At 36.4% G+C, this 15024-nt stretch overlaps 1 protein-coding gene across 1 annotated transcript in view; it reads left to right on the top strand.

The window, feature by feature from the left end:
• RETREG1 (reticulophagy regulator 1) overlaps window positions 1-15024 on the top strand; it is a 64280-nt gene that overhangs the window by 14568 nt on the left and 34688 nt on the right. The window contains exon 3 of the mRNA XM_035318851.1: window positions 317-347. Within this exon, the coding sequence (XP_035174742.1) occupies window positions 317-347 (31 nt within the window). The remainder of the gene's footprint in view (window positions 1-316; window positions 348-15024) is intronic.

Genomic DNA, 15024 nt, shown 5'->3' with positions numbered 1-15024 from the left:
AATATTTTAAGCTGGTATGTTAAGTTTACAGAAAAGACTTCATCTGCGAACTGTTACTTTAGTTTTAAATGTTAGGGAGAATTCCTTATTCATTTTGTCCTAAATCTGCACATTGCTTAGAAATAAAGAAGAAAAACTTATATGTGATTTATATGTGATGGATATTGTTTAGGGATATGGTTTAGTGGGGACTGTTAGTGTTAGGTCAGAGGTTGGACTTGATGATCTTGAGGTCTCTTCCAACCTAGAAAATTCTGTGATTCTGTGATTTCTGTTTTACTGCATTGTGTGTCATCTTACATTCTCACAATTGCAGGTGCACAGCTCTGGAGGAGAATCACTGACAAGTAGGTATATCATTTTTAATATTCTGGATATATAACATCTTTTCTTACAGTGAATCTGGAATTTAAAACACAGTCTACTTTCCCTACAATTAAAACAGAACATGAATTATTTTGATATTCGCATTTTTTCTAAACTTGTTACTGCTTGTTCCAATTTTAATTTTTAATAACGTCCTGCAAAGTATTTTTTCTGATTTGAATTATAACAAAGAATACAGTAACATGTCAAATAATTCTGGAAATGCTTTTTCTTATTATGATTATCACATTTTGTGTTTTATGGGAATTAGTGTTTGCTTTGAAATCAGTTATGAGGGAAAAACACTGTTTTGGTTAAGGAGATTAACTTACTTTAAGAATATTGTTACACAAGTGCTGTCCAGAAGCAGGTAAGTTTGCTGTGGTTTCCCTTATCTTTGTAGCAGCCAATACAAATAATTGCTTTCAAATTTAATTTAAAATAAAAATTACTTGACATCCGTAGCAATATAAATTAATAATTATGAATTCAGTTGTCTTGCCACTGGGCTGACTCGGTTTACAGGCAAATGTTTGCATAATGTTGCTAGGGTAGAGTACATAATCGATTTAATTTGTTTTAGATTTATACAATGCCTCTAAATATCCAACTAGCAAAGTATCTTCTCTCTGAAGGTGGCCAGATAAGAGGAAGGTGGCCAGCAATGTAGTGTGTAAGAGCAGGACAAGCTTGTAAGATGCTTCTCCTGGTATACTTTCCCAGCCTTCAGCAGTTTACAGTTAAAGGACTTCTAGGTTCCATATGTGGTGTCTTTTACTTACCCCCTCCAAGCTGTTCTTAGTGGACCAGAAAAGGTCCATGAATATGTCTTGTTGCTTTTCTTATTACAAAATTCTGATGTTCTTGGTATCCTATAGCAGAGAGACCCATAGCTGAACTATGTGTTCCGTGAAAAACACAGCCTTGTGTTTGTTTACTGTTATATGATAGTTTCTTAATCCATCCTACTTTTTTTTTTTTGGTTAGAAGAGTTAGTAAACAATCACACTATTGATAATTTTCAGCCAGCCGTGACTTTATAAACTTTTATCCTGTCCTTCCTGTCCTGTTAAGTCCATGGCTACTTAATTGCTTCTAAAATAGAAGTGTTCTTTAGGTTTGATATCTTTATTGTGATTTTCTGGACTTTTCTTCCATTTCTGTTACCCTTCTTGCAATGGATAGGCAGAATTAGAAATTGTGTTCAGCTTTCAGGGACCTTGGACTATACATTAACATAAAAATGCCCTCATAATAAATCCTAATGCTTGATTGACTATTTAAACCTCTATTGAGCACTGAATTGATGCTTACGTGAATATATAATCTCAAGATTATGTTCCTGAGTAGTAAAGGTTAGCTTAAAGCCCATGTGACGTTAATTTTCTTTTTTCCCCTGTATGAATCTCTTTAATTGTTACATACATTTCTTCCATCTTTTGGCAAGTACATTACTTGATACTTTGTTGAAGTTCTGCAATTCTTTGCAGTTGGTCTTCATCTTTACCAGAATAATTTAGCATTGTAAGGAGACTCATTTTACTGTTCACTCCTTTTTCCAGAATGTTATACAGACAGTTCAAAACTGTCTTCTATTTTTGTACTTGCAAGGACTTCCTCTCATATTCCATGACTTCTTAACCTCCATAAGAGCATTTTCTGAGAGACCTTGTTGAAAGCCTTATAGGAAATCCAGGTAATTTTTTATGAATATCAGTGTTCATTATCAGTCTTGTTGACTTTGAAAGCACAGATGGTTTGTGATGTGATGTCCCTTTAAAAATTGTTCTTGCTGTCTCCCAGTGTACCACAGAACAGGCATACATGTTCTTCATTAGATTTTCTGACAATTTGCACAAAACAGAGATGAGTCTTTACTGATTTGTAGTTCTCTGGCTCTGGCATAGCTTCTCTAAAAACAAATGTTGCTTTAGACACTTAACAGTCATCTGGTTAAGGTATTTTGAGAGATTATTTAACATAAGTGACATTTCAATTGTTGCATTCTAACTTTCAGTTAGAACTCTTACAAGCTCATGTAAAGACTTCGCATTTTTTTATGCCGTGGCTATTTACGGTTCTTTTGTTGAGCACGTGTGCTCATTGTTCGGGTTGAAAATGGAATAATTGCTGTAAGACGTTGGGGCTGGTGCTCCAAAGCTTTTTGTTCTCCTTGGTCTTGGACGTGAAAGACTGTTCTCATGTTATCTTACATTAGCAAGCTTTGTCAAACATATCCCCATACTGCTGGTTAACAAAAAACACTACCCCATGGAGAATCACATGCTCTTAAATAACATACAGAGAAAAAAAAAAAAAAAGAATAGATCTGTGATCTGTGTTGCTTTGAATGCTTTGCTTATTCTAATAGGTCAAATGTGTTCACAACCATTCTCTGGCACTGATGTTCACAGGCACAAAAGAATTGAGTCCATAGCATTTAATTGCTCTATGGTCCAGGCAGAATGTCCACGTGCAGGTTTGAAATGATTTCTGGTCTGTGCCAACTGCAAAGCTACTTAGAGGAAGTACTGGGAGAGAGCTAGTTGGCAGGTGCCAAAACTATGCCAAGAGCTGTATTCACGGTTTAACTTTGTAAATGACCAGTCCTAGCACACAGCAGCATTGCCACACACTTCAGTTTATGAAAGTAGACAGAAAGTAACAAATGATACAAACAGACTCATTTCCTACTTTACGTTTGTTTCCCCAATTGAAACGGGTCCTCAATCTCATTGGGAAATAGGGTTGATATTCTGATAAGGAATGATGATAAGCCAAACTTCCCTTGAAGCTATTAAACAATCTTTTGCTACAGTGTATCTAAAGGGGACAAAATTGCAAGTGATTTATTAACCAATAACTGTTTAAATTTATATTCAGTTCTATAAGTTGTGCATAGTTTTGCAGTCCGTGATATTTCATAGTATTTATTAGTACATTTGCAGAACTGAGTGTACTAGTGTCCACATACAGCAAAATGTTTTTTAAATGCTGATATGATCTCCAGCTAGTTAAGGATTGAAATTCTTATTTTGCCATCACTGGGATCAGGTAAAATCTTTAACTATAAATATTAGGAGGTTCTTGCTTGTTTCTTACAAGTTGTTTTACATAAAATGTAAAAAATACTCAACTCCTTTTAAAAGCAAGAATAATAGTTCAGAAGTTATTTCATACCTTTGTGTAGATTCTTCCCTGTGCTACAGGTATGCAGGTAAGCAGCATGACAGTGAAGCATTATCCTGAACTGCGGGTTAGGGAGCTGGGTTGGCTGAACCTGGGCTAGCAGCCAGATACCCAGCCGCTGTGTGCATACTCACCCTTCTTGGTAAGAGAAGGCGAGAACATGGGAGGAAAACCTTAGCTGGATGAGATAAAACAGGGAGATTTGCTGGTGATGGTAACTGGTAGGCAAATAGACACAACTTGAGGAAAGTTAATCTAATATAATGACAATTAAAACAGATTTGGTTGGAGAAAAACAAAGACATCTTTGTTAAAACAACACCTTTCCTTCTCCCTTTCCAGACTCAATCTCCCCCTCCATTCCCCACTCCTCTTCCCCCTGAGCAGAGCAGCGGGCTGGGGCATGGGGCTGGGGCCAGCCCTTGCAGCAACCTCTCAGCCTCTCCTTTCCTCAAGTTGTCCCAGAGGCGAGGTGCCACCATCTCGGCTGCTGAGCCCAGCCATGCCCTGTGGTGGGGCCAGAGGAGCCTGCACGGGGCAGCCCCAGCATCGCCCCGTGCTTTGGCAACAATGCAGAAACACACCATCACCCACGGGTGCCCACAGCCTGGACACAAGCTTAGTGAGGGGGAAATTTTTGTTTCATATGCATCCATAAACATGAAAAGCTATCTATATGGTTCTTCCCCTAATGAAAATATTATTGACTTTTAAATTTACAAAGGAAATGAAGGAAAAAAACATTGAAGTCAATGCACTTTTTATCATTTAAAAGGCTTTTTTTCCATTAATGCTGATGATTTTTTTCCAAACATCTGCTTTTTTTGATGTGTTTTGTTTTTAAGAAGAGCTTTTGTAAAGCATCACTTTTAAAGCTTCCCAGTTTCATGATCAATCCCAATTTTATGATTGATTTTTTTATATTTATGAAAGTTGTACAGTAGATGTTCAGAAATCATTATAGTCATTAAGATGTTGCTTTTGGTAGCACTGTGTACAACAGTCTAATTCCTTTTTACTTCTCCTAAAGGATACTCAATCTTTTCTTTCCATACATGATACCATGTGATGCTCAAGACCCTTACAATATGATCTTGGATGTTACTGTGTCTTAGACCTGATAGTTTTAAGCTGTTACCATGCATCCTCTGTGTCTGGCTGTAGCCACTTTTCCTTGAAAGAAAAAAACGCGCTTTGTTATGCAATTCTAGTTTTGAAAATAAGTCAATATCTCACTTCATAAATGGTAGCACAGCTTTATGAGGATTTTCAGAGTAAAATTTTATGCTTTGCCCTGTTATATTTGCCTGGTGATAAAATATCACTGTTCTGATCCTTGCACTTTTTCGCAACATTCACATACATTGCACATCCCTTCTGCTGCAGATATACTCTAAACATCAAAGATGTAAGCATTAAGAGTCCTTCAGTGAGGATATTTTTGATCTGTTGCACTTGCTTTCAGTCCTTGTTGGTCTTTATTGAGCACTACTCAAGCACTGACCAGGTAGAGCAACATGGCCTTGCTTCTTTTTCATTTTACTACCTCAAATGGAGAATGGTAATTATCTCCTTTTTAAAATGTGTCTATGTAAGAAGACTCGTGGCTTCTGCTTGTAATGGAGACATTTAGTACTACAAGATGCTAAAAAATTTTCAAACCAGACCAAGATGAGATCTCATCCTGAACCTTTCTCGGTGCATTCTGTTTCTGAATTTGCTTCTGTTCCTGAGGAACTTCTAAAAGGGTTCTCCTGGCTCTGCCTTCTGAAGAGAAGAATCTTTCTGGGAAGAAACCCAGGGTGGGGCTTGCCTAGCAGGTAGAATTGCAATGTCCCATTCCCAAGAGCAGGGAAAAATAAGAATATGCGTTACCCTGAACAGCATGTCTTATCCATTGCTGCCCACATTTCAACAGACCAGTCAAGATTTAGCTGTAAGAGGAAACAGGAACATTACAAGAAAAGAGTTTTATCTTGGTTGCAGCATCTAGCTGGCAGCCGTCTTTATATTGAAGCCTTTAGTACATGATATTGAAAACCATGAGCTGATCATGAAGTTCTGTTCAGTATCTGGCCAGATTGGATATTTCTAAGATTATAGCCTCACTGACAGAAGCCTACAGACACAGAGGTTATTGTCCAGAACATACTTGTTTCTTGCTACTCCCCCTCCAGTACCTCACTCAGACATTTCTTTCATGACTTTACCGTGGTGGTGGATGTGGCCTCCCAGAGCTGTTAATGTTGCTGTCTACTTTCAGGCGAACAAATGTTATTGATAGAATACTACATTCATTACTGGGCTAGCAGGTGTTAAATCCCTGCATTTATAGATCAGCTTCAAATTCAGAGTGTAACTTTCCAAGACCTGAGTTCACCTTTTGACCTACACAAATTCCACACTTGTGTCAGCCCAGATCATAGAAGTCTGTATACATTATAATGGTCAGTGCAGTCTGTGAAGAACAATATTCCGTACTGACAGTGTGCAGAGCTTGAAAGTCATAGAAATGTTTGTGTTTTTTTTTTTTTTTTTTTTTTTTTTTTCCAAGAAGAAAAAAATCTTTTAAATATAACTCCATAATGCACTGGTGCAAAATTCTCGTAGTATGTCACAGACAGCAATTGAAAAAACTCATGCTATCACTAAAGGTGAATGAGATAATTCCCCCTTTCATCAAATTACCACACTATGAGGATGTGCTTCATTTATTATGTCTGAGGCTATACATACATCTGATTTGCATATGCTTTGCCTGCTGCATTGGTTTAAGACAGTCTTTCAGTCACTTGACTAAAGATTTCTGATCTAGCCTGCCTAGTCGTCTTTAGTGATCAATTAAGAAAGAGCAGAAATATGTCTTGATGTAGATAGCATGATTTACCTTGTCCTAAATCAGATGTCTGTAGGCTAGTCAGATATGTCCTACTTTTTGTTTCCCTTGAATATGCTGTAAACCTAGGGTGAGATAAGTAAACATATAAGATCCTTGTATCATTCTTTCCCGTTGCTCTGAAGGCCTGTCCATCTTCAAGATGTCATTGAATGATGCTAATGCCTACAATAAGAAGCTCTCTCTTGCAGCAATGTGCTGGGATACCATTGCACAGCAGTAATAACTGCAGGGTTTGACAGACAAGCCTGGGGACTAGATTTACCTCTGTCACTATGTATGCAAGCAGTTTTTGGAATTGAATATCCAGCACAATATGATTGCGTCTTCAGATCACTCTTGAGACCTTGAGGATATGCTGCTTAATCATATCTCAAAACAAATGTCCTTTCCCTCAGGATGTTGCTGAGATCTGTTTGAAGATGAGCAGATTAGGTAATAGGAGATTTCCATTAGGACAATGAAACAGAATCACAGTTGTAACAGAAATGCTTCTGCTTTATGCTTGTTAATCCATCTCCTTGATGTGGTACATAGTACCAAAGCTCAAGTAAGCCAAAGCCAGTCATCTGTGAGCCAGTGCTGAGACGGGGCTATTGCTATCAGTTTCTGTTGCTCAGCTGCTCAGTCTTGGTTTGATCATCCATATTAGATCTGTTTTTCACATGGCTATACACAACTGCATGAAGTCTGGTAACAGGCATTAGAACAAACAAAAAACTACATCCCTGTGGATCTCTTGAATGCCTCAGCAGACAAAGGGCAGGATATAGTCTAGTAAGCAAAAATATACTTCAGAATGCAAATATTGCCTTCTTGGCTTGCTTCAGTGTAATCTGAAGGCATCAAGTGCAATCAAAGAGTTCTACTCCTGACATAAAGTTCTGTTCATTTTAGCTCATATATTCCTATGAGTTTAAGTTGTGAAATATATATGGCTACATAAAACCTATACAACATACCTCAAGTAGTTCTCCTTAAACATATGACTCTCTTACATGTTCTGTTTGTTTGTTTGTTTTTTGTTTGTTTGTTTGTTTTTTGTTGTTGTTGTTGTTGTTTTAAAAAAAAAGGTGGTTACAGTCCCACAGAAAACAGATACGTACTTGTGGAACTGCAGCAAATGAGAAGTGAGCTTTTTTTAACAGATTGAATTTACATTTTATTTATACAGTAGCCACTTACTACTCAAATATAAAAATGGAATTATTCTTCGTTTTAGATAATTCATTGTCCCAGTTCATATAGCACTATGCATGATTAAATATTATACTCTCTCTCTCCATATATATAAATATACTCTCTCTCTCCATATATATAAATAAAAGCCCAAGCTCCTATAAATTGCAGAAAAAATGTTTCCATTATAAGAACAACTTGATGCTAGTATTTTATTATTATTATTATTATTATTTTTAATAGTGCGTTACTTTTTTCATGCTTAATGGTTGGTCGTTCCTAGATTGTTAACTTAGTTCTCGGGTAGTGTGTTCTTTTTCAGAGTTTAGTTTTATATTTGGTAAACTACAAAGTCAACACTCTGGTAACATTTGGTACGTTAGTTTTCATACAGGAACAAAAAGTAATAAAAGTTTAATAGAAAGTCTGTAACTTAGGCAGAAGAGTCACACTTCAAGTCTGAGGAGCATTTAATATGTTTTCCTATACACCTACGCTTGCTTCTTTGTTGGTTGGCTCTTTAAGTGCAGGGAAAGGAAGTACATGGCATAACCTTTGTAGATATTCTGTATCCTGTATCTTAACTGTATCTTTGGTAGGTTTGTTTGGCAGTTGGTTGGTTTGTTGTAGTTGGTTGTTCTGCTTTTGTTTTTGTTTTTCTATATGTAACAGATTTCTTCTCACAAAAAGAGTGGCTTACAAACTTTTGAGGTCAGACCAACTTCCAGTGATTCTCTAGTAATTTATCTACAGTGTGATTCTTCCTGAGCCATCACATGACATTTTCCCCTTCCTCAGCTCCAGGAGCTCAATTCAACTTTTGTTATGGAAGTTTGCATGGAAGAGGTGAGAGGAGAAAATACTGGAATTGTCTAGCCTCTTTACAATTACCAAACATGGCATATCTACTTCTGTAACCCTAACTTGTTTTCCATCTCTATCAGTTAAAAATAGCAGTAAGGCTATTGTGATATCAAGAAAAAAGTAACTTCTGAGGAAGTAAGGGCAGCAGCAAAGGACCAGGGGAATTTTACTGAGGTTTATTTAACTGTTTTTAACTAGGATATATACCATCACCCCAGTTTGATATTTGCTGACTTGTCATTTAGACTTTTTGAAACTTTGATCATTTATGTTGCTCTTAGCATGTAGTTCTTAGCATGTTACCTCAAGCCAAGGCCTTCTCATTGTTAAGTAAAAGAGATTAATTGTGCTGTATATTATAAACATCTTGCAAATACATCCCAGGCATAGATTTATTTTCTCTAAGACTATTGCAAATAACTTCCAGCTGCTTCGATTCTGATGGGAACACTCCTCTTTTTCTCTATAATATTTGTTTAGTATTTCTATTTTTTGCATTTGGATAATTAAATATCATACATCTCGGGTGAGTTTGAGAGGCTGATAGTTTCATACCATTTTTCAGTCTGAGTTCCTCTGTGAACCCTGATTCTGTCCGCTATAGTATCTGCCACTCCTCCCAGGGTATTTTCACTGAGTCATCTGAAGGATTAGCACAGGTATTCCATGAAAGTGCTAAGGATATATAAATCTTGTATAATGAGATTTTTCTAATATTTGCCTTTTGGTGTGACTTTTTGATCTAACGTGCAGTTACTTTATGGGTACTGCATATAGGCCACATTTTAGCAGTTTGTTTTTAAATGTTATATAGGAAAGTTTCAAAAGCATTACAAGAGTTAAGATGTATGCCCCTATTTTTTTATTTACTGCAGGTTAATTACTTTTAAAAAGAAATATGCAAACACACCTTTTTTACTTGTTTGTTTATGGAGTAATCATTGTTGACTGCTTTAACAGCTTCTCAGCTGTGTTATTAACTTAGTATCTCTCCAAGTATCCAAGTGAGAGCAGTTGATCTGAAGTTGCCTGGATCACTCTATTTTTCTACCTATAATCAAATGTAACTCCTAGAGAAATTGATTAGTCTTTTCATTCCTGTCTTTTCCTCTGATAATGTCTTTTAATTCATTAACTAGTTGTAGTCAGAATTATGAGTTGTTTAAAACTTTGTAAACTATGTAGACAGTTCTGACAGGTTTACTAGTTACTGTATATTTTGGCTGGGGTTTTGTAGCACCGAGATACTAGGGAGTCATTCAGGAGATTGCCCTTGTTTACTTCTGATTTTTTTTTCCTGCTCTTCTGATAGCAAAAGTGTTTTTGTGCAAATCTTTTAACTAAACTCTGAGATACAGAAGAACAGCTTGGATAGTCTGATTTGACAGAAATTCCAGTAATAATTTCTAAGCGTTTTGAAGCATTCTTTTTAGTTTCTTCTCATAGATAAATTAATGCTATTTCTTGTATAAATCAGAAGGAGAAATAGCATGGAATGGGAGTTTTCATGTGGAGGCTTCTAAAAGTCCTTGTGCCTAGCATTTTGTCAGTTTGCTTCCATGATGGAAAATAGGTCACCTGGGCACCAGCACAATGAGACAAGTATGTGTTTAAAATACTTCTATTTCAGTGAAGTCATTGCATCCATGGTTAAATATGTGAAATAAATACCTGACATAAATATAGTCTTTGCAAACTGCAGGGTATGCTGCATCCTGTGCAAAAGTGACTCAGTAATTAACTTCCTTTGTTACTCATTGGTAAAAAAGAACTCTTGCACTCAGTTGAAAAAATGCTAGCTTCATAATGATGGGAGGATGGAAATACAGCCTTTGTTCATCACTTTATACATAAACCTATGTCAGCTTTTCTTCAGTAATTTGTAACATAAAGCCAGCTCTACTTCATGTTTAATTTTTTAAGTATGGAGCTACAGTCACCTTTCAATTATTCATAAGAGTTTCGCCTATGGATCTTTTTATGCCCAAAATGCAGTTTGTTAAAGGTGTCTGTGAGTGCAACCAGGTGGATTTTTACATTGTGAACAACCTAAGAACTGCTAATTCTGAGCTGACCCAGTTTTGATAGCTCTGTGTCATTCTCGCTGGCATGTCACATAATACCCATATTAGCACCACTGAGGAAAAATGTAACCTCCAAAGTTGTTGTTTTCAGTGTGTATTTTTTTAACCTTCAGCTTATTTTCAGCATTAAGAAAACAAAACAGCTCCTGAAAGCTGATGAGAGTTGAAGGGAGATTGATAAAGTGAATACAGTCAGTTCAGTCGAATAGCTAAGAAGAATAGCTAGTGTTACTCTGCAGTTCTCCTGTGCCACTTATCCCTTTCTTCACTTTGTACCATCTCAAAAACAAGTGCCTAGATCTACTCTCCTGTCTTAGGCAAGAGCAAGTATGGCAGATCCTGCAGTTGAATTTGCTCGTTTGTGTAGTGCAAGAACATTCTGTTGCCTGTAGTTTGCCAAGTTTTCTCAGCTTTCAGCGAGGGAGTTTAAAGGTGTCTTTCACTTGTTAATACTTTCTTGTTTCTCACTGATGCAGCAATATTATCACAAGTGTTTTTCTATCAGAAGAGATACATTTTTAAAAGCCTCACTATAGGGAAAAGAGAATGTACCCTCTCCTGTGTTCAGTTTGTGGGGCATGTTTTGGATGTAGGCTGAGAGCAGCAAGCTTCTCACAAAATACTTACCTATCCCACCTTCACAGGTTGATTTCTTAAGCCTGTGAACATCTCTATAGGAAAATTATACCTGAAATACTCAAGAGAAAATTGTGCTGGTACCATCTGCCTCACTTTTTCTATATGTCTTGAGGGACCGCTGTTGAAGCAATTAATTAGCTTTGCTTGTTCTGGGGTGCAAGAGCCCCACGCAAAGTATTAAATGAGTTGTAGAAAAAGAGAAAATGCTCACGTACTTCCTAAATCTAAGCAGATGGTGTTCACTGACCATTTTTGAGCAGATCAGCTTTCTCAGAAATACTGAATTCTGTTTGCTAAGGCCTATGCATCTATTGTTCTTTCTCTACTTATTCAAAATTGTTTGGAAATTCTCAGGTTCTGGCACATACATTGTATATGTTGTCAAATCTGATTAGTACTGCACTTGCAGTATAAAGCCCTTTGCTTTGTTACTATTGTGACTTGTTTATATTAACAAAGTATTTATTATGAATAGCATGCTTCAGAGGCAGAGTGTAGAAGAGTACACTCTTATTTTGGCTGCTTACTTAAATAGAATTGTAGGAAAATCTGTCCAAGGACATGATTGACATGTATTTCCTCAATAAGAAAGTGAAACTTGGAATGAAGTGTATGTGGGGGAAAGTGGAAAAGACCCCTCTTATCTTAGATGAATATCCTTCCAGTTGGAGGATCCAGAAGGTTTAAACATACTCTTATAAAATGTCAGCCAAAAAGTAATGTTCTTTCTTAGACAGGTGTACTTCAGCACATATGTTGAACTCAGCCTCACGTTATGAACTGTCTCTTAAAGGGTAGCAAGATACTTCCTACCAGGCTCAGACACGGAATGGAGAAAACTTGGATACAGTCACAGCATTCTGAAATGAAGAGCCTGCAATTCCCTGCCTCTGTCAGCTCTCACCCTGAATATTTATCCCTCATCCCTGAAGATATTTGAATTAGCATTTGGTATTCTGGGATTTTCTAATTTATGGTGGGAATCTATTTCAAATGTCTTGCAAGTTATTGTTGTGTCTATGCAGAAGTAGCTGTATATCAATATGCTAAAACAAGGTAATTGGTTGTTGTGCAATCTTTAACTTTTTATTTTCAAGTTGAGGTATTGTATTCCAAGGGACTGTAGACAGTGTAAACTGGAAAAGTCAATCTCTCATGAAGTGAAGAACGCCCTTTTTAGTGCAACTCCAAACTTTAAGAGTCAGTAAGGCTTACTTCTTCATTAAAGGTATCAAAGAGACCTGGCAGACTTAGTAAAACGTTTCAACCATTTTTCTAGACAGCGAAACCTCAGCTGCTTATGTTTTATCTTTGTATTGGTTAACGAGCAACAGTATTTTTTAGAGTAGCAAGGTACGAAGCCCTGGCGAAGAGGACCGAAAGCTGAAATACAGTCAGCACGTTATTTTTGTAACTCTCTATATGGTCTTATCTTATGGTAAATTTGAACTACTGTCTGGTCCAAAAACAGCCTATTTGATTACCAAATAGTTATTTGGTGTGTTTGATTGTCTCAGGCATTTGTTCTGTTCACAAATGTAATGCTGATACTTTTTCCCTTGTGTATATTTTATAAAAAGCTCATTATAATTAGGGAGCGTTGCATGGAATTATTATAAATGCCTGAACTAGCAGAATGTTATTGCAGTAAGCATGGGACAGATCATGAGTAAAGAGAGGAAGGCTGCATTTCTGACCAGTGCAGAACTTTGAACAGTATGACAGACCTTAAATTGCTCATCAACAGAGAAGTTCATAAAACTGACCTTTTTAAAGGGTAAGGAGTAAATTTAAGTGTAAAGATTAATGTTAGGACGCTCATGTGCCCTGTTCCTTGTTTATTCCATTGCACATGTAACATTTTCACCGTGGATATTTTTATTCTATTCTTACCGCTTTCCATTTTAACAGTTGAACAACTGCGGGAGATAACTTACAATCCTGAAGTCATTTGACTTGTCATCTTAAAGGGTATTTATAAGCTATAGCATTCAGGGAGCCCCCAGTGTTACTTTAAATAGAGATACTACTTTTAGGATTTAAAAAAAAATAAAAAATGGACTGTTTCATTTTGAAGTTGCTTTTCTGAAATAGGTCAAATCATATTTGAATAAAATCCCATAAAAGCAGGTAGCAAACTTAACTGCGTTCTGTATTTTAATATAATAATGAAAGACTTCATGAAAAGCAAATGGTATGGCTTATGCCAAATAAAAATATGAAGGAGGTATTTTTCTGGTGTAAGTACAATTGGCTTTTTTTTCCCTTTTAATGTTGGTCTAAATTATCTGTTTCCTTTAGGAAGAAGTGTTGCTTTTGCTATTTTGCTATTTGGGGACAAAACTAAAATTTGTCCCACATGGGACAAAGGGTTACTGAATCAAATCCCAAATCTGCCATAGGTTTATTTATCACAGTCATTTGCTTCCCTTTTCAGTGATTGCTTGTCACAGTTGATGCCAGTCGCAGGATTTTTCTTGCCATATCAATCAGCTTCAATCCGATTATGAAAATATATATGATTCTACATGGAAATTGAATTGTTCCGGGCAGTTGTACCTGAATATTGATTGCAGAATTGTCAGACCAGTGTTCACATTGTTCTGCAGACAATGCAAAGGTTTCTAGAACCTGAGACAGAAATCACTGAATCCATGGCTCTTTTCTCTGCTTAGGAAGCTTGTTTTTTCTGTACCATTTTATGTTGCCTGATAAACTGTATTATTTAAGTACCATTTTGTACTGTCTCCAATCTCAACAACAAGAACACAGGTTGTAAATTCTATAGTGCTACGCAGTTTTCCATAAGCAATATACTTCCTATATGCAGCAAGAATATTTTGCACAAAGAGAAAGTATGTGCATGTTTCCCAACAGCCTGTTGAGTTAATGTCAAGTTTTCAACTTCTAAATAACTTATAAAGCATATTGGAAATTTGAGAGTAATAAGAAAGAAAAAAAAAAAAAAAAGGCTACCTTGGTTAATTTGACAACTCAAATGTTTCTTACTTCCTTTATGAATAATGAAACAAGGCATTTTTAAGAATGTACTGGATGTTGCTGTGTAACCAAAAGGGTTTCATTGCATAGAATCTTTAGAACAGTGACGGTTAATAGCAAGAGTTTATAAAGCAGTAGGGTATTGACCTTTAATTGCATCTGGTTTGCCAAATACAAGCATTAGATTACAAAACGCATGATGGAAATTATTTACTGAGGGCAACTTAGTTGTAGACCCATTTTTTTTTTTTCGTGTTGCAGACGCCTGGGTTGTTGTAACACGTGAGGGTGTGTTTCCCAGCACAACATCTGATTAGTCACTAATTTAGTAAGGAATGTCCTGGCATACAGTTTTGTCAAAGCATGTGAGCCTATCAGCAGAGTAACATGTTATATTCTTTTACGTGTTTCAACATACAGTTGAATAAAACAGCTTAGCTGTTTTGAAACAAATATTATGATATTCCTTCCTTGAGTCTGCTTTTTTTTCTTCTTACTGGCAGAAGAGATGTTGCATATGTTGCATGTTTACCTACTGATTGGTGCCTAAATTCTTTCTCTGCTTATATTCCAAAATGGTGTAGTCAGAATCTAAATAACAGAATTCTGCTCTCAAGCTACACATTTTCTTTTTTTTTACACTGAGGAAAATAGAGGGCAGCATATACTCATGTTGTTTTGCATGCTGAGGGTAAGATTCCCCATTTCTTGAATACAGGTGAGGTGACCAGATGTACTCAGGAGTCCAATTTAACAAAAACTTCCAGAGATAAATATTTACTGTAGCACAAAAATATGAAAGTTCTT

This window comes from Oxyura jamaicensis, chromosome 2 (genome assembly GCF_011077185.1).
Source record: "Oxyura jamaicensis isolate SHBP4307 breed ruddy duck chromosome 2, BPBGC_Ojam_1.0, whole genome shotgun sequence".
Lineage (NCBI taxonomy): Eukaryota > Metazoa > Chordata > Aves > Anseriformes > Anatidae > Oxyura > Oxyura jamaicensis.
Note: the sequence above shows the minus strand (reverse complement) of the source record. Positions and strands in the feature narration are given on the sequence as shown.